Raw genomic sequence first — 21,243 nt, forward strand, 5'->3', positions numbered from 1 at the left:
ACAACAACAACAACAACAACAACAACAACAACAACAACAACAAAGGAGAACAAATTGAGCAAACTTTCTCCTTTACAAAACAACCCCTTTTTGCAATTTGTCCCCTCTATGGTCCCAGCATGATTGATCCAGCCAATAGCCAAAGCTTTGTGAATTTGCAAACCCGGATTAATGCTTGTCCGTCCATGTGATGATGATTATTTCTCTCCCGCAGCACACAAATGGCTGGATAGACTCCCCCAAAATCTACGAGCGAGAAAGAGCTGTGAAGAGCACCAGCTTTCTCATGAAATATGTTTCCGAGCATTTAAACTTTGATGTGAGTGACCAAGGCTTAATGCTGAAATTTCAGATTTCTTTATTTTTAATGTATTACATTTCTATACTGTGGTACCTCCGGTTAAGAATTTAATTTGTTCTGGAGGTCCGTTCTTAACCTGAAACTGTTCTTAACCTGAGTTACCACTTTAGCTAATGGGGCCTCCTGCTGCCACTGCGCCATTTCTGTTCTCATCTTGAAGTAAAGTTCTTAACCCGAGGACTCACCATGAACTCACCTCCCTCATTCTCTTATATTGGCAACAGCGCCTACCTGAGAGGTGCCAGAACTGAGTTCCAGGGAGTTCTGGCTGGAAAAAAGCCCTTGGGTGGGCCACCTAAGCATAGGTCTCTTTCCCTGCGCCCCTCTGCCACCTTTGCCAACTGAAAGCATGCCAGATCGTTTCTCTTGCTGGGCTGTGTGGGATGAGGGCTGACTGTGCACCTCTCTCTCTCCACCTCCTAGATATCCCAGGATTTCCCCCTTCTGGGGCAGCTGGTGGCACTTTTATCCCTGCACCTGGCAGACAACGGGAAGGACATTGGGCTGCAATCCGCGGAGGCCTTGTACCACCTCCATTATATATTGATCGCCAAAATGGGTGAGTGGGATGCTGGGAAAGGGTGTGTTTCTTGCAAGCCGCAGGGTGGGAGATCTGTAGCCCGACAGAGGCTGCTCCAACTCCCAGTATCCCTGAGTGTTGCCCATGCTGGCTGCCGCTGGGGTTGATGGGAGTTCAGGAGGGCCAGAATTCGTGCCAGCACTGGCCTAATGCAAACACCCCGTTAGCCAGAGACGAGAGGGCAGTTTGAGGGGAGGGATTCACTCCTTAGGAACATAAGAAAAGCCTTCTGGATCAGACCAGTGGCCCACCCCAGTCCAGCATCCTGTTCCCACAGGGGCTGACCAGATTCCTGTGGGAAACCAGCAAGCAGAATTTGAACTCAAGACCTCTTTCCCCTCCTGGGGTTTCCAGCAACTGGCCTTCAGAAGCATTGCTGCCTCTGACCGTGGAGGCCGAGCAGAGCCAGCATGGCTAATAGCCCTGGGTAGCCTTCTCTTCCATGAATTTGCCTAATCCTCTTTGAAAGCCACCTTGGTCCGTGGCCATCAATGCCTCCTGTGGCAGGGAGTTCCAAAGTTTAGCTGTGCACTGCAAGAAGAAGGACCATCCTGAAACTTCAGTTTCATTGGAGCTCCCGGAGTTCTCGTGTTAGGAGGGAGAGAGAAAAAGCTTTCTCTCTCTCCACTTTCCCCTTGCCATACATTGTGTCTCCCTTTTCTCGCCATTTTTCTAAACGGAAAATCCCCCAAATGCTGTGACCATAGAGCTTTGCAACCACCCCAGTCTTTTGGTTGCCCCCTTCTGAACCTTTCCCAGTTCTGAATTCCAATTTTTGAGGTGAAATCGACAATATTTTTGTTGGCTACAGTGGGAAAGCTGGAGGTTTTGTGCAGGGAGCCCTAATGCTGTTTTCTTTTGCATGCATATCCCCAACCCTGACCCCGTTTAGCTAAGAAGGTGGAGATGAGGCATAAGAACAGGAAAGGAAATGTGGTGAAATGGTATAGAGAAGACTTCTTCATTCCTGGGCCCTCAGTCTTCTACAATGACATCTCCAAAGTGGCCAAGGTAGGTGTGGCTTTTGGGACTGTTTCTTGCTAAGACCGCAGCCAGCTCTTGGTTAGCAGAGGTTCGTCCATTCAGGCCAATGGGGCCCTGCTCCACCAACCTCCTCAGGCCGCCTACGCCTTCTAGGGGATGAGGGAGAGATTCAGAGCAGTTCACATTTAAAGCCAAGGCCAGTGTTTCTCAACCAGTGTGCCTCCAGATGTTTTGGAACTACAACTCCCATCATTCCTGACCACTGGTCTTGCTAGCTAGGGATGATGGGAGTTGTAGTCCCAAAACATCTGGAGGCACACTGGTTGAGAAACACTGGCCAAGGCTATCAAACCCAGGCTTCATGAAACAACATGAGAATGGAAACACAAGCCGCCTTTGAAATTCACACATCCTCGAATTTTTCAATGCCATTTCCTGGCCAGTGTGTACAAAAAGGATTGTGCAAGCTAAAAGTGTCCAGAAAATGTATATATTAGTGTAAATAACATATGGAAATGCATTGTATTAGAATAAATCCTTTGAAGACAAGTGCATGCCAAATTCTACTTATTTAAAAAGGTCACATTACACAAAACGTTAGATAGTTGATTGATTGATAGATAGATAGATAGATAGATAGATAGATGATTGATTGATAGATAGATAGATAGATAGATAGATAGATAGATAGATAGATATAGACAGATAGATCCCAACCCAAACTACTCAGGCATTGCCACAACTGTGAGCCCTGGATAGAGACCCATATGCATTACAAGCTGCAACCTGCCAGGCCAATGTATCCTGCAGGAGAATTGTGGAGCAGCCCTAGCTGCGCTGTGCATCTGATGGGCCCCTGTGGTGAGGAGAGCTGATACCCTGCATGTATCACTTTTGCTGGATCGAGAAGAGGCAGTGTGGTGCAGTGGCTAGAGAGTCTGACCAGGTGCTGGGAGACCTAGGGTTCAGATCCCCACTCAGCCAGGAAACTCATGGGGTCAGTCACAGTCTCTCGGTCTTAAACTACCTCATGAGGATAAAATGGGGAGGAGAGAGAGCCATGCATTGCCACCTTGGGCAAAGAAAGAGTATGAAAAGTTGACTCGTTTGGTGCCCATTTCATGAGGTGCCAATGGACTATGCCAGGCTTCCTCAACCTCGGCCCTCCAGATGTGTTTGGCCTACAACTCCCATGCAGGACCAGTGGTCAGGGATGCTGGGAATTGTAGTCTCAAAACACCTGGAGGGCCGAGGTTGAGGAAGCCTGGACTGTGCCACCATTGTGGTGGATGTTTTTGACATATATTAAGAAATAAACACACAGCCTGCAGGTTCCCACCAAATCTGACTTCGTTTGGCATTGATTGATTATATAACTGATATCCACTATTACTCGCCCTCTCTGCTTCTGCGAGAAAAGTTATCTTATTTTCTAGTCTGACTAACCAATTTTAAAAAATAGCAAGGCGTCACCTGACTCTTAGTTTTGTTTGTTGTGAAATCTTTCAGTTGCTTAAATAAACATATAAATAGAATCAGAATTGGGGAGGTGGAAGGGACCCTGAGGGTCATCTAGTTCAACCCTCTGCAAGGCTGAGTGCATATGTCTTTCACTTTGTTTGTGAAGGCGCGCACCCTTGGACTACTTAAAAGTGGTCGGAGTGTGGAGCAGAAGAAAACTCCCTCTTCTTTCTTCTTTGTACCAGGCTTTTGGGGAGCACCTCACGCCAGGCCAGATCAATGAGGTTGTGTTGAAGGCGATCGACAACTTGACAGTAGAAGACAGAGTCATCTCGCAGGCTGCAGGAGTGCTGCTGAGTTCCTTCCTTGAGGAATGCGGGATGGACATGGAAGATGTAAGGCTCAAAATGGAGGCGGGGGGAGCAGGTGTCCTATAAATGAAACATTCTCTTCAAACGTAGAATTAGCTTGTTTCCAGGGATGTAAGAAGGCATCGGTTTCCGTGTCTGTGGCTTACGCCTCTGTTTCCATTCTGCTGCAGTTCGGCTTCCAAAAACCAACCACCATGTTTTTCATATCGCTGTCTGCTGTGACAGTATTTTAATTGCATTCTTCCACCCTGTTCATGTCAATGCAAAGGAAACACAATGTGAACAACACAGAGGTTCATGGACCATTGTTATTGCAAGGTGCAGCTTCCTAAATTAACAGGAGAGATGAGTTAAGCTGGCTCTTTGATCTGTTTTATATTTCTTTTTGGGTTCTCTTTTGTAAGCTCTATTGAAAATCTAAATACAGTGTACATTTTCAAACAAGCAAATAAACAAATAGTCATTTCTTTCTCATCCTGGTATTTTTTTAAAAATATATTTTATAAAAATTTCCACAATTTCACATAAAATTCCAATACATAATAAATTTTCCTTTCTTTTTCCTACTTTTTTCCTTTTCCCTTTTCCTACTTTCCATCCCAATCTATTCTTTGCTTATCCATTCTTTTCTGCTGGGAACTTCTTCATCTTTCCATTTCTGTGCATAGAGAATCCTAGCTGCTTATATACACAAATAACTTAATCGTCTTTTCTGGAACTCCTGTCCCTATAACCCCAAAAGCTTCAGTTTTGTTTTGTTTGTTATAATCACTTTGAACATCTTTTTTATCTCCTCATTTATCATTCCCCCCAAATCCTTCGCTTTCTTTCAGGTCCACCACACTTTCTTATCCCGGTCTTCTTTTATCTTCTTCCAGCTGCCCATGGTTGTCAAGGAGATTTACAACCATCTCCCGAGGATCCCAGACTCCCGGACAAAGGAAGAGGCTCTCACGGCAGTCGTCAACCTCGCCACGAAGCGTCTCAACCCAGTGGTCGACAGCCTGTTGGACTGCTCGATGGACTGTGATGAGTAAGGATCTCTAAGAGATTACTGTGTTATGGGGGGATAGATCCATTTTGCCTGCAAATCTCAGGACGTCTCAGATGCCCTGCATAGCCTGCGATCCGCCAAGCCAGGCCACAGCCCATCAGCCACGGGTGGTGATTTCCCAACTCTGTGGCATCTCCCAGGTTTTTGAAGTAGAGTTGGCAACTTTTTGGCCTCTGGAAGCTGCTTCCTCTGTGGGAATGAGGCTTCTTCCACGCTGTGAAAGGCAGTACCCATGTGGATCAAACCTCTGTTCAAGATTCAGGTAGAAGCCATGCCAGGTTTCCCACACATGCACACCCCTTCTGGACAGTTGCGAGGGACAGGGAACAAATTTCAGTTTGGGTCACTTTTAAGTGAGAGCTTACATCATTTGCAGTTTCCAAAACGAGAACTGTCATATTTCAAAATTCGCACTTTATGCTGAATTTTTCAATGCAGTTCTCCAGTCAAGTAGTACACACACACACACACACACACACACACACACACACACACACACCCAAGTAGGCACATAAATGCATGAACTGGTAGAAATAACATATAGAAAGACGTAAAATTAGGGGAGATTTCTTTTAAAAAGGTGTTTAAGAGGCAAAATTGTATAAGCAAATGCGCAAAGCTTTCATGATGTGGAAATGGGGAGAGCTGAATTTAATTTGGGTTTCTTAATTTATATTTTAGTTTCATACTTGCAAAAAATTGTGCCCCGAGTTACATATCAAAAAGGGGAATAGTAGTTTCTTTCTCTGCTAATGCATGTGCGATATGAAGGAAATATAAAAGGCCTGGCTTTTTTTAAGAAAAGGAAAAAGGAAGAATTCTGTTTTGAAAAATTGCAGAAGTGCCGCAGCAATCTGGAAGGCCTTGGTCTCCGATCCGTATTCCAGCATCAAGCTTCTGAGACCCCTCCTGAAACGGCTTCAGGATGAAGACCCCAATTCAGAAATCACTTACAGGCGACACAGCAAGTCTCAAATGCCAATGGCGGTACGAAACCCCTCAGTTTCTCTCTCTCCTGGATTGTTCTTGAATGGGAGCTGGATGAGGCTGGGGGCAATGACAGCAACAAAACATGGAAAATCAGACATCGTAGTATGGAGAAAAGCAGGGAAAGTTGACCAAAGGAGGGGAGTACCAAAAGCAAAGTAAAAATTACTAAAGAATAGGCAGCAGAAAATACAAAGCAAGGGGGCCTGGGGGAGGGGTCTCCTGGAGCAAAGCCCTGGCTCAGAGCACTTGCTTTGTATGCAGAAGGGCCCCAGCATCTCCACGTCGGGGGGGGGGTCACTTGCCTGAAACCCTGGACAGCCACTGCTAGTCAGTGTAGACATTACTGAGATGGACCAGGGGTCTGAGTTGCGTCCTGCATAGAGAGTTGGGTCTTTATCTGACAATGTCCTGTCCTTGTCCTTCCAGGCTACCAACGCTTTGTGTCTCATCCTGTCCTTACCCGAAGCTTCAGATGTACTGCAGAACAAGTTCTCCCAGCTATTGCTTGCACTGATCACTCAGATCTATTTTGTCCTCGGGACGAGCAGAAGAGGTTCGGGGGCGAGAAGTCTCCTCTCAGAGCCCTCTTCGCATCTCAGTCCGCTGGCGTAAGGGACCTGCTAATGCATTTGGGGTGGCCCTCCCTTCTCTCTCTGGGCGCTTGCAAGCCTGACCCATAGCCATGATGGCTCACCCCTCACCAAAGAGAATAGGCTTCCTTTGGAGGTGGAGGTTCTGCTTAGGCAGGATAGCTAAGAGACCCAGGCTTCCCCAACCCCTGTGCTCTTCAGTCGTTTTGGATCACAACTCCCATCAGCCCCAGCCAGCACAACTGGGCTGAAGATGGGAGTTGTTGTGGTCCAAAACATCTGAAGGACACTAGGATGGGAAGGGATGTTGGAGACTCTCCCGCACGCACGATGGGCTGATTTGGGTGTGGTGAGACTCACATGTCATGAAACCTTAAGTCTCCATCACAGCCGAAAGGTTGCAGCTTGTGCTGGAAACATGTGAGAGGCTGTGGGGGCTGGTGATTGAGGCTGGAACTAAAACTCCCCAGATGAACCTACCTAGACCTTGCGATCATCATCGGAGGCCCCTCTTCATGTGCCTCCTCCACAAGAAGTCTGGAGGGTGACAACACAAGAAGGGGCCTTTTCTGTGGCGGCTTCCCATTAGTGGGATGCTCTCCCCAGGGAGGCTTGCCTGGTGCCTTCATTATATACCTTTAGATGCCAGGCAAAAATGTTCCTTGTCAGTCAAGCCATTGGTGGATTAACACCCTACGCCCTTTCAAAAGTGTTTGTGAGAGGGAGAGGAGTTTTTGGTTGGGTTTGTTCACATTTTTATTATTTATTTTGTACTTTTTATCTTGTATTAATATGTTGTGAACTGCCCTGAGATCTACGGGTGAAGGGCAGTATACAATTTTTTAAAATGGATAAATAAATATAATATTCTTAATTCTTTCACTTGATTCAGGACCACTGTGCAGGCCCTGAAAAACCTTATTGGGTGTGGCGGCTATGTCAAAGAATACAACATTTTGGGGATGCAAAGGTGCTGGGATATGCTATCAAGTCCAGAAAACTTTTTTGAAGGCATTCGTATTCTGATAAGGTAAGATGGTGAAAAGGAGTGGCAGGTGAGACATGAAGAGCGCCCCCCCAAGGCCTGCTTTCTGGGAAATGGAGATAAACTTATTATTTATTTCAGAAAATGTATATGCTGTTTGATTGTAATAAAACAAACAAACTTCAAAGTGGTTAAAAAAGAAAAGACAAGAAAATATCGATTAGAAAAACTGCCAACAATAATTTGAGACTTTTGAAAAGTTAAAATAACCATAGACTAAAACCAGATTAACATTTGCACCAGCTTTCTAAACATCTTGGAAGGCTTGTCTAAACAAGAATGTTCTTAGCAGGTGCCCAAAAGGGTACAGTGAAGGTGCCTGTTTGATATCAAAAGGCAGGGAGTTCCAAAGGTTATGTACTGACACACTGAATGTTCTTACAAATGCAGAGCAGGAATTATGTGGTGCCTGAAATAGTGCCAATTCCACCAATTGAAGAGGTCGAGTGGGTGCCTATGGGGTAATGGTAATAATATTACAATTAAATTGATTAGTTGCACTTCTCCAGCAGGTCCTGGGGTGGATCACAGCCATTTAAAATTCAGAATATAAATCAGCTGAAACAAATTGCAAAGGCAGGAATAGGCTGGGTCCTGAAAATACTCAGGCGTCACAGGCGTAAAGAGGTGCATCTTCTGTGGGGAGCGAATCCCACCATTTACCACTCTTCTCTAAATCCGTTTGCATTCATAATTGTTTCATAAGAACAGGGCAGAACAGATCATGCCTGCAAGGGGGGGGGGGGGGATGAAATCCGCAAGAGCAAATCTGGATTTTGGGGTTGGCTAAAAAGAAAGAAAGGCACATGAAACACTCTTGTTTTGCACCATTTATATCCGGGTTGTTTCCTGCCAGCTCAGAATTACGCAGGAGCCTGAACCTTCCCCTTCCCCCTCCAAGCACTGAAAACTGTATTCAGCAAACTCTGCTGGCTTTGGAGATTTATTTGCAAGATACTGCCCTGCACTCTCAAGCATCCTTCCTTGACTTAGCTAGATATGACTTGGGATACGACGTGGGTGAAATTGGAGAGGAGCAGAGGGTAGTGGCTGGGGCAACCCAATCAGGTGGGCGGGGTGCAAGTAATGAATGATGATGATGATGATGATGATGATGATGATGCAGGAGCACTTAGTGGTCCTTCCTGCCAGCTTCAGGCTTCTGCATCCTTTGTGTCTGATTTTGATGTTTCAGGACCTTGTTCACATTCTCCAAAGTGCACCTCAGAACGACTTTCAAACAGGCCAACGCCTACTTGCGCCGCCCTGACGTTAAAGAGAGGACGGTTGGGATGGCCTTCTTCACCGAGGTGAGAGTCGGGAACAGGAAACGCCTGCAGTCGCTCCTGCTTTGAAACCAGAGGGTGTCAGAAGGTCTCCTGAGCCACCATTGATGGCTGGCAGGCCTGCACTCTGCCTGAGGCAGCAATTTCTACAGGCCTTCTATATGAGCCAAGGGCATTAACTAACTCCTTGCACTTTGCTCCCCTTTCTTCCTGCCCTTTCTCCCTGCCCCTCAGAGCCAGCATGGCACACAGGGCTGGGCTTGGGTGGCCGCAGCCTCTTCTCTTCTTCTCACCTGCTTTCCAGCCCCCTCTACCAGCTGCCCAAGGGAGGAGGCCAGCAGCAGTGGCCACGGAGAGGCCATGGAGGAGCAACGAGAGGCCCCCTCACAGCCGCCACTGTCATTGGGGACAAGCTCTGGCTCATCCTCCCCCCCAAGCTTGGTGGCGGCAGCTCTGGCAGGGGACACAGGGACATTCCGGGATCAAATCAGAAGCCGGTTGGCTTTCGTAATTCCGGAACTGTCCCTGGAAAATCAGGATACTTGGAGGGTATGGGGTACTGAACTTTGGTTTCCGCAGCACAGATTTCCCCCTGCCCTCCCCACTTTCTTTGGCCTTGCACACATCAAGTGTTTTCTTTCTCAGCTCCTTTTTCATGGGGAGATAGGCTTGTTTTTCGTGAAGCAAGACATTATGGACGTCCTGAAGGAGTGGATGGGCCAAGCCAACCCCCTCATGCAGCTCTTCAGCATCCGAGGGCTGGGCTACTTGCTGCAGCACCCACTGGAGGTAAGAGATTGGTGGCGGGGGGCACATTATCAAGCAGTGCACAAAATAACCCAACAACGCTTTGCGGTAGCCATACCAGCCTTTCAATGAGGCAGTTGAAATGAGACTCCCTTGTTCTGCTGCAGCCTTATTCTCAGGTGCAGATCAGCACCTGCCTCGAAGGAAGCTGCCTTCAAGTGAGTCGATCCAATGGTCTGGCTACACTGACTGGCAGCAGCTCCCCAAGGTTTCAAGAGTCTCTCCCAACCCTGCGTGGAGAAGCCGGGGCTTGAACCTGGGACCTTCTGCATGCCAAGCAGACGCTCCAGCTCTGGTCCCTTCCCCTATGGGATGCCCTCACCTTGTACAACGACTCATGAGAGAGCACCCGTTTGGGTTGTTTACTTTTGTGTAACGCTTACGCTGTGGCTTTTTGGGTGCAAACAGCGTCTGCGTGCGCTGACCTCTCTGCAGTGACCGTGTTCCCTCACCTGCTCCCTTGCTTCCTTCAGGGAGAGTCCTTGAATGGCTTCGTCTCGCCCCTGATAAGCTGCACTTACAATCAGGACAAGAGTATTGCCAAGGAGTCCATTAAGTGCCTGCAACTCCTGTTCCAACACTTGGAGGCGGAGGAATACAGCTCAGCCGGGTGCAGCCTTTATCCTCAACTCTTGAAACACTTCAATGATGTAAGTCAACAAGCCTACTAGAAATGGGCTTCATCCATGCCCTGGTGCTTCCCAAACATTTTGGGGGGGGCTGCCCCTTTGGTTCCATAGCCTCATCCCCAGTGCCCCCTACACTATAAAAAGAATCACAGGGTACCGAAATGCGTTCCAGAAGTCTGTTCCAAAACCAAAGCGTTTCAAAACCAAGGTGCGCTTTTCCATAGAAAGTAATGCAATATGGATTAATCCATTCCAGACTTTTAAATACAACACCTAAAAAAGCAATTTAACATGAATTTTAGAATCCTAGAGTTGGAAGATACCACAAGGGCCATCCAGTCCAACCCCCTGCCAAGCAGGAAACACCATCAAAGCATTCCTGACAGATGGCTGTCAAGCCTCCGCTTTCTCTCTAACGAGACCATTGATCCATAAAATGAAAGTAATAATCAATGCACCGTACTATAAAATACATAAGACAGTATTGTAGATGATAAAAATTAAAATAGTTTTTTTTTTCTTACCTGCACTGATGATAGTCATTCTTTGGATGGGGGACTTTTATCCATTTCCACAGTCACACAGTCAATCTATCAGTAGCTGAACTGGGTTCCACACAGTCACAAAAACTAATTAACTGAAAAAGCCTCAAAAACAAAAATGCAAAATAAATAGTAAAAACAAAAGCACCAAAAACAGGGGTACCTTGGTTCTCGTACTTTACTCAGTTCTGGAAGAAGAAGAAGAAAGAAGAAGAAGAAGAAGAAGAAGAAGAAGAAGAAGAAGAAGAAGAAGAAGAAGAAGAAGAAGAAGAAGAAGAAGAAGAAGAAGAAGAAGAGGAGGAGGAGGAGGAGGAGGAGGAGGAGGAGGAGGAGGAGGAGGAGGCGGAGGAGGAGGAGTTTGGATTTGATATCCCGCTTTATCACTACTCGAAGGAGTCTCAAAGCGGCTAACATTCTCCTTTCCCTTCCTCCCCCACAACAGACACCCTGTGAGGTGAGTGGGGCTAAGAGACTTCAGAGAAGTGTGACTAGCCCAAGGTCACCCAGCAGCTGCATGTGGAGGAGCGGAGACTCGAACCCGGTTCCCCAGATTACAAGTGTACCACTCTTAACCACTACACCACACTGGCTCTCACCACATGACTTCCGAAATGTTCATGGCATGGCTTCTGATTGGTGCAAGCACCCCGGAAAAAAAAGCCAACACGTTTGGCTTCCGAAAAACGTTCAAAAACCGGAACACTTATACTTCCAGGTTTTTGGCGTTTGGAAACCAAGGCATTTGAGTACCAGGGCGTTTGAGAACCGAGTTACCACTGTATTCAAAGTAGAGGTTTGCACGACCCTCTAAGGAAGATAACACAACATCAAAATTCCTTTTTTCCTTCCTTCCTTCCTTCCTTCCTTCCTTCCTTCCTTCCTTCCCTCCTTCCCTCCTTCCCTCCTTCCCTCCTTCCCTCCTTCCCTCCTTCCCTCCTTCCCTCCTTCCCTCCTTCCATCTTCTTTCTTCTCTCTTTTCCTTTTGTTTTCCTTGGTGTCCTTTGCTCAGGGCCATTATTGGGCTCTTTGGGCATGGTCAACGGGGGCAACTGCCCCTTCAAGTAAGTAAGTAAGTAAGTAAGTAAGTAAATTAAATAAATAAAAATACTTAACTAACTGACCAATCACATCACATATACCTTGGTTCTGCTCCCACACACACACCCAACATAAATCCTGCCCCACCAACATAAATCCTGGCTACGCCCATGTTGGGTTCCAAGGAAGGTGATGGCTTGTTGGTGAAGGTCCCTGAGTGAGAGACAGGGAAGAGAAGACTTCCCAGGGTGGGAGAAGGAAGGGAACCTCCCAGGTCCTCCTCTTTCCGTGTGAGACAAGGGTTAAGAGCTACCCTTGAGAGAAGACTCTGCATTTCCGTTTCTCTTTCTGTTTTTATTTAGATCACTTTCCTTTCTTTTCTTGTATTATGGAAAAGCCTTAATAAAGACTTATGGGGGGAAATAAAGAAGATAATAACACAATGAAATTCAGAACACCAGCTGCACCAGCTTGCCCCCACGATTGAGAGGGCTGGCGCTGTGTGACATGCACATGTCATGCGCACACACCACGCCACATTTATACCTCAAGCACCCCTCTGTCACCCCACTCGGCTTTGAGCACCCTCCCCACAAGTGATCCCACTGGCCTAATCTGCAAGACTTCTTGCTTCACCAGCACTTCAGGTGACTCTGTCTGCCAGCAGGGGAGGCTGGCACAACTTTAGAGGCACCAAGATGAACTCAGTCCACTAAGCTCCTTGATGGTGGTGGGCAAAGGGTTGGTCCCCTGTTGTGTGGGCCAGGCTAACACCCTCAAACAACCAGACCCATAGAGAACGAGAAGCGTTTGTTCAGCTAAACTCCCCGGAAGCTGTGAGACGGGTTTGCCCTGCACAGCACTTGGGACTGACTGGCGTTCTCCTCCTCTCTCTCCTCAGGAGGACAATGACATCAGGATTTGCTCCATCAGTCTTTTCGGGGTGCTGTTGAGAGGCATGAAGGAAGAGCACAAAAACAGGGCGGAAGACAGCGTCCTCAGGAGCCTCGTCCCCCTGATAATCCAGCTGACCGACCCTGTGAGCGGAGAGGTGAGTTGAGGTTGGAAGGGCCAGTCTGGGCATTGCCTGGCCCCTTTGGCAAACCGCTTCTCCCTGGCAACTCTCCGCACGCAGCTGGAATGCAGAGCAATGTTTCTCTGCCCGTGGAAACCCCTTACGATACCAATGCTGGGTAGTCCTCGAAGCATCTGTTGCAGCTGAGGAACTCTCCCCTTTCCTGGGAATTTCCACACGAGAAGCGTTGCTCTACGTGTTCCAGCAGGGCTTGGAGAATCATCACATCTTGCCCCACAGATCAAGTAAAGCGTAGACTGGTCTTGAATGCGTGGGCCTCGATTGTGCTTGGGGTCTGTGTCATCACAGCACCTGAGGTTAAAAAGGGATTTTTCTGTCCAGGTCAGATAAGTTAGAGATCCTGGGGTCTTTTTTTACCCCTTTTCCCTTGCTCAAGTCACTTGCTCTGCAGATACTATGCTGTGGTTGGGATTGCTCTGCAAAAGGTTGGAACCATCAGAGAGTCATCGAACCACAGAATCATAGAGTTGGAAGGGATCCCAAGGGTCCTCTAGTCTAACCCCCTGCAATGCAGGAATCCCAACTCAAGCATCCCTAACGGATGGTCCTACAACCTCTGCTTAAAAACCTCCAGTGAAGGAGAGGCCACCACTTTCCAAGGAAGTTGGTTCTGGAAGTCTTCTGATCGAGGCTGGTTAGCTTTAAGGAGTGGAAGCCTTGCAGGGTTGGTTTTATATCCTGGTCATTAGACACCATCTGATACATCCAGGTTTGAGTTCCTGGGATTGGAAGCTAAGCCTTGACTCCTCTGCTGTCACTGTGATCAGCTGAATAGGCCGGCCTGGTGGAGGTTCATTTAGCAGCCAGTAACCAGAGGGAGGGTCTTTTTCAGGGTGGCTCCTCTCTATGGAATCACTTCCCTTCTGAGCCCAGGTGAGCCCCTACATTAGAGGCGTTTTGATGCTTGTTGAAAACCTAGGTGAGCTCTCAGGGTTTACAGGTGCTTAATTCCCGGTGGGTTAGTTGTGTTTTCAACCCTACCTGGGTTACGCTCTGCATTTTATTTGCATTGCGGCCTTAATGCAGATATGTATATTTTCAAAGCTGTTGCAAGCCTAAGGCTTGATGTGAAGTAAAATGTCACCCCTCCTTTCGATTCTAGGACTGTCGAATTGTCCTTAACACAATTGTCACCTTCCTGAAACTGGGGGAGCTGCCCAGTGACATCTTTGAGTTTGGGCAGCAAGACAAACTCTACTACAGATTCTCAGTTATCTCCAAGTACATTGTGAGTAAAATTAACATGGTCAACTGTTCCCTCCAGACTCTTTCACAAGTTTGCTTCAGAGAAGAAGAAATTTCCCCACCATTTCTTAAGTTTGGGACTCACATACTTTCCGCCCAAACTGTGTGTGTTTGGTGTGGGCAGTGGGAGTTGCAGGATTATTTTATTCTACTGCCTGGCTAATATTTTGTATCCACCACAATGCCCCAGATCACGGCTTGGGTGAGGAAGTGGAAGAATATCTAGATAAAATTCTGCAAAATAGACTCTTGAGAAATAGGGAGGGGGGATATGCTGATTTTTTTCTTAGAAAGATGCTGTGCAACATCTGCAGCACCCCTAGCTGCTCCTCCCTCTCTCCCTCTGCTAAATTAACTCCCCAGTTTTATGCCATTGTGGTGTATTGATGTGCACCCTCCTGGATTAGGTGTGGCTGCAGACCCTCCAAGTGTCCCTATTTTCCAGGGACGTCCATGTTTTAGAGAAGCCGTCCCGGTTTCTGATTTTATCCCGGAATGTCCCACTTTTCCTTAGGATGTCCCTATTTTCATTGGGAAAATGTTGGAGGGTATGCAGTTATCTGACCTCTGAGCCATCTGAAGGCAATCCTGTATAGGGAAGGTTTTTTTAACATTTAGTGGTTTATTATGGTTTTATGTGTGTTGGAAGCTGCCGAAAGTGGCTGGGGCAACCCAGTAAGGTGGGTGGGGTATAAATAGTAAAATTAGCATTATGGAATGGGACGTCCCTATTTTCATTGGAGAAATGTTGGAGGGTATGTGGCTGCAGCATCTACCTTCTCATCTCCCTGTGTCTGCATCTGTGGCATCAGCATCAGCCGGCCGCAGCCCCCAGCTTGCCCTTGCCTTCTCCATCACAGATGTCTTCTGAGACATTTTGTCACTATTATTGATGTGTAGCACAGCCACAAACCGAGGCCCACCAACACTGCCACATCCATAGTTATGCTATGGAACTCACTGCCACAAGACGCACAGGTGGCCACTAGCTTGGATGGCTTTAAAATAAGGCTGGACAAATTGATGGAGGGTGGCTCTGCTCTGATGGCTCTGCTCTGCCTCCATAGTTCTACCAACTAAACCAACTAACATTTCCTGTCCTCTCAATACTTGGGCATGAAGTATGATTCTGCGTTATATAAAGTCAGTAGTATTACTGTGGGTGGCCAATTCGGAAATAATGAGGTTATACTTTTCAAGTATTGTTTGGCCACCACGAGGGATAGAAATGGAGTTTTACAAAAGACTAACCTGGCCCCTCGCTTGCCTTCCTTTCCACTCCCACCCCCCAGTTGTGGAGATACAGGCAGAGGTTGCCAGACATGCTCATGCAGATGACGGAATACCTAAAGAGCAGGAACCCTGCGCATCGCGAGGCAGCGACGATATTGATAGGTAATTGAAAACAAGGCTCTTAAGAGGAAAGGGGGGTTTCAGGGCATGAGCCAGAAGTGGGATTTCAGCCGGGATACCTGGAGGCTGAGATGCAACTCCAGGTGTCATGCGCTGCCCAACTCTGTCCAAAGGAGAGCGCTAAAGGGAGGCTGCACCCAGAAAGCAGTTTCTTTCTACCAGTTGCCCACAGCAAGTCAGGCGCTTCTCCATTGTTGTTGTTGTTTGTTGTTGTTTACCAGCTCCATGCCCCAAGGTCCCAGGGTGGGCTACCACTTTTAAATACAGGCAGTGAGTGGTTCTTTGCAATTGATGCACTGTGCGCACTGGAAGTGACACGGAAACGTCACCAGAACATCATTAAGATGTCACTAAAAGGGCAGAGCAAGGGTCGAAAGGGGGTGGGGTACGGCAGGGCGGAACAAGGGTGGGGTGGAATGCTTTATGCAGCCCCCACCAATGCGTGGGGGGGGTCTGGAACATAACTCCCACGCAAAACGAGTATTGCCTGTATTAAAACAGAGACGCACCCCTCAACCTTTTTGTGCCTGGGGCAATCCCCCCTGTAGCCCCCACTACGCCACACCATTTCCCCTGTATGGAATCCTGGAGAGCCCGTTAGTCAGTGTAGACAGTCCTGAGCTGGATAGAGCAATGCTTTGACCCAGCATCAGTCGGCTTCCTGGGTTCCTACGATTAAACCAGCAAATTGTTAAAGTGATCCAGAAGTTGTTAGCCCCTTTTATAGAGTACCAACAGCCTCTGTTCCTCAGGTCTGATTAATGTTTTTAAGCGGGACAAATGCAAAAACTGATAATTTTCTATTGATCTGTCTAGCGTGCAATGCACAATTTATGAAACCTGATGTGGTGAGCAGCAAACAGATTGACGACGTTTTTCTGGGTAAGGATCAAACCGGCTCTTTCCTTGCAGAGATCTTTTCATCACAGGACTACTTTTTCCAATCTCATTAATCCCAGATTATCCCACTTTAGTTACTATCAGCCCCTGCAGTCTCCTTTCCCTTCATGATTTTGATTCCCATGTTCTTCTAGCCACTAACATGACGGGAAATCTGATGTTTGTGCTGGGCAAGGAATTGCATTGGCAAAGTATAATATAGTTGGATTAGACCTAACAACAAAAGTTTTGTTTCTGTACACTTGGACTTGAACAGAAACCGTGTTTCTTTCTCTAACAACTGGCATTAATTTACCTAGCAACACAAAGGCGAAATGAATTGTCACAGTAGGGCGTGCTGAATTTTTCAGCTTTCAAATTCAGAAAGCGAGGGTGCTAAAAAGTTGTAACATGACTTGGGTGAAATGAATATGATTTAGTTTTGCTTGGTAAGCAAATGTGTGTAAAACTGCATAGAAATAATTAAAAATGAGTCCTAAGAATTTTGGTTATTTTTATTTCAGTATTAATGTAATTACCTTACATTTTCAGAAGTTAAAATTCTTTGATTTTTCCGAAAGCATTTTTTCTTGCTTCATCAGACATAGACTTACCGTGCTAAATGTTGTTCAGTCACAAAAATAATAGCAGATTTTAATTTCTCACACCCAAAAACATATTTTAAAGACCTTTCACTGAAGAATTTGTCAAAAATTAAGTTTCACCCCCTAAAATATCACACGCTACCCAGGGAGTCCAGCTCCCTTCCCAGGCTGCTTTTCTTTGCCACTGCAACCCCGTTGTTTTGCAATTCTCCTGTCCTGCACATCACCCCCCTCCAGATGTTGTTGGACTACAACTCCCATCAGCCAAAGCCAGGAGAGCCAATGGTAAGGGGGGGGGGGTCCCCCGTGTGTGTAAATTCTCCTCATTTCCACATCAAAAAACGGCCAGTCCTAGAAACCTCTTCCATGTAAACAATACTGAACTCAGCAACCCAATGGGCCTAACTCTGTTCCAGGCAGCTCCTTCTGTCCTTATCATGAGAGGCATTCGCTCCTGACAAGACATAGCCCTGTCCCTCCTTTGAATTTATCTCTTTAAATATCTATATGTGATTTATAACTGTGTTTTTAGGGCAGCTTACAAGAGGAGGGAGCGATGGCCACCAACCTGGATGGCTTTGAGAAACGATTGGAGGAAAGGGTATCAATGGCTCTGCTCTGCTTCCACAGTTGGGGGCAGAAATGCTTCTGAGCACCAGTTGCCGGAAACCACAGGAGGGAACCGGGTTCTTGTGCTCGGGTCCCACTTATGGGTTTCCTGTTGGCTCATCTGGTTGTCCATTGTGAGAACAGGACGCAGGACCTTGGCCTGATCCAGGAGGATTCTGCTGTGGTTCTCATGTTCCTTCTTCCATTGCAGCTCTCCTGGACCTTCAGGGAGACTTGGACGTGGCTGTGTCCAATGCTGCAGTGGCTGCCAGCGAGGAGCTGTTTAGACGCTGCGGCGGACGGATCAATCCAAAGATTGTGCCCAGTCAACATCTCCTGTCCATGCTAAAAAACAACATGGCAAGGCAGTGAGGCCGAGAATTGGCATGCCCAGAAGCAGGTCTTCAGAAAAGGCAGGGAAGCAGGAACAGCTCTCCTTGCTTTCCGAGTGCCACAAAGAGCAGCTGCGGGGCAGCTGGGCTTCCATTTGTGTTGAGAGCACTTGTAGAGAACTTAATGAAAACTCTAGACATTGCTTTCTATGTGGTCTGCCTTTCTCTCTATGAATCAACCTTTTTGCATCAACTTTTCCCTTTCCAAAAGCCATTGTTTTTATATGATTATTTTCTCTCCCCTGTCCTCTCCATCCAATGGAGAGCTGATCCCATGCCTGCATACACAGATTATGGCCTAAATTGGGGGGGGGGACCTTCCTCCAAGAAAAAAGGGAAAGGAAAACATTTGGGCCTGGAAGGGGGTCTGACAGATTCCAGAAGTCTTGAGACAGCTACATGCTTCCATCATTTTCAGTGATATCTGTCAATTTGACTATACATTGTCAGTCTGCTTCAAATAAGGTTCAGAATATTCAGGACTCCGAGACCTTTTGGTTGGTTGGTTGGTTGGTTGATCACACAAAGAGAAACAATTCCTCTTTGAAACACCCTTGCATCTTCCTGGCCAGTTTTAATCTTAACCTCATACCTGTCTGTGCCACTCAGGAAACAAGCTGGGATGCAATAGCAGCTTAGGAAATGAAGCAGCGGGATACAATTTTACTTTTTAGAGGCGTCCCAGAGGAAGAGGAAGAGAACGTAAAAGAGTATTTAATTAACACATTGTCTGAATGGTTAGGAATATAGGAGGAGGAGCTGGATGGTTCAATTGACAGGATCTATCACGTTAAATCAAATTTTGCAAAGATTAGGGAATTACCAGGACACTGTTGGGTGATTTTCAATTCAAGATCAATTAAAGACAGAATAATGCAAACCAACTACCAAAACAGATTTCAAATTTGAGGATAGAATATCATCATTCTGAAGGAAATTCCAGCCTGCCTTCTTAAAAAACGCATAAATTATAACTTTCTAACAGATGCCTTCGAGAAACAATAAAATACCTTATAGATGAGAACTCTGAGAAGTAATTTCTTTTACATACAAAAATAAGAAACAGAGATGCAGAGACATGGACGAGGCACAGAAGGTTTTGGAGGAGATATAAAAAAGAGGAAAAGCTAAACCAATGGTAGGGGAACAGGGAGCAACAGGAGGTGAGGAAGAGGAAACGCCCAAAGATATTACAGGTATTCAAGAAGAATTAAAAGAGAAACAAGATTCTAATTAAAAGATAAATATCAGAATGGCTGATCTTAAGATATTATTTTGGAATGTAAATGGTTTACATGGTAAAACAAAAAGGATTAAAATTGAACATGAAATCTTAAAACAAAATTTGGATATAGTTTGCCTACAAGAAACTCATGTGGCTGAAAGACATAGAAAAGTATTGATAAATAAAATATTTGGAATGGAATTTATAACCTCAGATAAAACAAAGGAAAGAGGAGTGGTATTATACATTAAATCTAAGTTAGACCCGAAACAAGTATTTAAGGATGATCAAGGGAGGGTGATAGCAATACAAATCACATCACAAGGTGAGATGATAGTAATCCATCTCAAGATGAGCGTCGAACCTCACATTGGCTCAGCCCCTGGCCAACAGCAATTCCAGCCCATTCACAGACCCCAGGACGTTTTCAGAACTTCTGTAGCCTCCCTTGAATTTGAAGAAAAAGGATTGAGTTGTATATCATCGGTATACTGATGACACTGCCCCCCAAATCTCCAGGTAACCTCCCTCAGCAGTTCCATGCAGATGTTCAAAAGCATGTCAGATGTGGCTGGTGAGTTGTATCGAGTCTGATGGGCCACAAATTGTGCATAGAATCATAGAGTTGGAGTCCTGCCATCTCTGTAGAACCACCTCCTCTCTGAATTGTGGCAGTCAGCACTTGCTGCTTGTGCTGCAACTTGTACCGCTGCAACTTGTACTGAGCTTTCCATTGGCCTAGCAGCTGAGTTGTGATTTTATTATACATCTGTTTTCCTGTACACCAGCCTTGTTGTTGGCAATGAAATGGGGTATAGAAATGCTTTAATGAATAGAAATAGATATTAATAAACATGAAAGAGGTAGCCATAGAGCTTGGTAGTGCAAAACAGCACCTAATTTATCCTCCCTGCCGGAGGCAAGATCTACCACGCCCAAATTGCTCATGGCAGATGTCTATCGGGCTGTTCACAATCCACCCTACTACCTGCAATTAAACCCTTGCCTTAAAAAGAAAATCCAAAAGAGCAGCCAGGAATAATAATAACCAAGTTATAGGTGTGCCTGGAAAGCATTGCACATAAATCATCTTTGTAGAATCAGAATAATTAAAGGCTCATATTCCTCTCCAAAGGACTGCTGCTCCAGAGAAGCGGACACGGAGCAATGGATTCCAACTTCAAGAAAGAAGATTCCACCTAAACATTAGGAAGAACTTCCTGACAGTAAGAGCTGTTCGGCAGTGGAATTTGCTACCAAGGAGTGTGGTGGAGTCTCCTTCTTTGGAGGTCTTTCAGCAGAGACTTGACAGCCATATGTCAAGAATGCTTTGATGGTGTTTCCTGCTCGGCAGGGGGTTGGACTGGATGGCCCTTGTGGTCTCTTCCAACTCTATGATTCTATGACTGCGAACTGGCTCCCCTCCATAGTCAACCAAGTATTCCTCCCAAACTGAAGGCATCAGAGGTGGGTTATGCCAGCCACTGTACACATAGAAGGTGTACACATAGGATATTTCACCACCCTTATCTCATCCTGCTTCCCACTAATTTTTTGAAGCTCCCATTATACAGATTGGAAAAACTGAGGCTAAGAATCAAGCCTCACAAGTTTGGTCACAAGTTACCCAAGGCTGATTCCCTCCAGAAATGATTCAATGAGTTCAAAATGTCCACCCTAAATTCTGCTAAGCCTTCCATCCACAGCCAGGGAATCTATTTCAGATCCTGGAGACCCATGGCTCCACAAGAACTTGTGTGGTTGGCAAAGCCAGGCATCTCTGGAGGAACATAGAATACTGATTACAGGTAGGTAGCCGTGTTGGTCTGATGCAGTCAAAATAAAAATAAAAAATCCTTCCAGTAGCACCTTAGAGACCAACTAAGTTTGTCATAGGTATGAGCTTTCGTATGCATGCACACTTCTTCAGGTATCTGAAGAAGTGTGCATGCACACGAAAGCTCATATCTATGACAAACTTAGTTGGTCTCTAAGGTGCTACTGGAAGGACTTTTTATAGAATACTGACTTACACAGAGTT

General features: G+C 46.2%; 1 protein-coding gene across 1 annotated transcript; it reads left to right on the top strand.

Annotated features, from left to right (window-relative positions):
* The first annotated feature begins 783 nt into the window (after positions 1–783).
* On the top strand, positions 784–18,151 carry LOC118077217 (maestro heat-like repeat family member 5). Its single transcript, XM_060280274.1, has 16 exons — positions 784–920; positions 1,834–1,952; positions 3,632–3,781; positions 4,636–4,790; positions 5,651–5,798; positions 6,228–6,409; positions 7,284–7,421; positions 8,632–8,746; positions 9,368–9,511; positions 10,003–10,179; positions 12,640–12,793; positions 13,054–13,058; positions 13,937–14,062; positions 15,330–15,474; positions 16,309–16,374; positions 17,797–18,151. The coding sequence occupies exons 1-16, from the start codon at positions 917–919 to the stop codon at positions 17,955–17,957; spliced, it is 1,989 nt and encodes a 662-aa protein (XP_060136257.1). The 5' UTR covers positions 784–916; the 3' UTR covers positions 17,958–18,151.
* The last annotated feature ends 3,092 nt before the right edge of the window (positions 18,152–21,243 follow it).

This window comes from Zootoca vivipara, chromosome 11 (assembly GCF_963506605.1).
Source record: "Zootoca vivipara chromosome 11, rZooViv1.1, whole genome shotgun sequence".
NCBI classification, from domain to species: Eukaryota; Metazoa; Chordata; class Lepidosauria; order Squamata; family Lacertidae; genus Zootoca; species Zootoca vivipara.

What these genes read in the sequence shown, in the direction of transcription:
- LOC118077217 (XM_060280274.1), top strand. An exon ending in TCGCATCTCAGTCCGCTGGC is followed by an intron (nt 6,410 to 7,283) that starts GTAAGGGACCTG and finishes CACTTGATTCAG; the next exon opens with GACCACTGTGCAGGCCCTGA. An exon ending in CAGTTATCTCCAAGTACATT is followed by an intron (nt 14,063 to 15,329) that starts GTGAGTAAAATT and finishes ACAAAAGACTAA; the next exon opens with CCTGGCCCCTCGCTTGCCTT.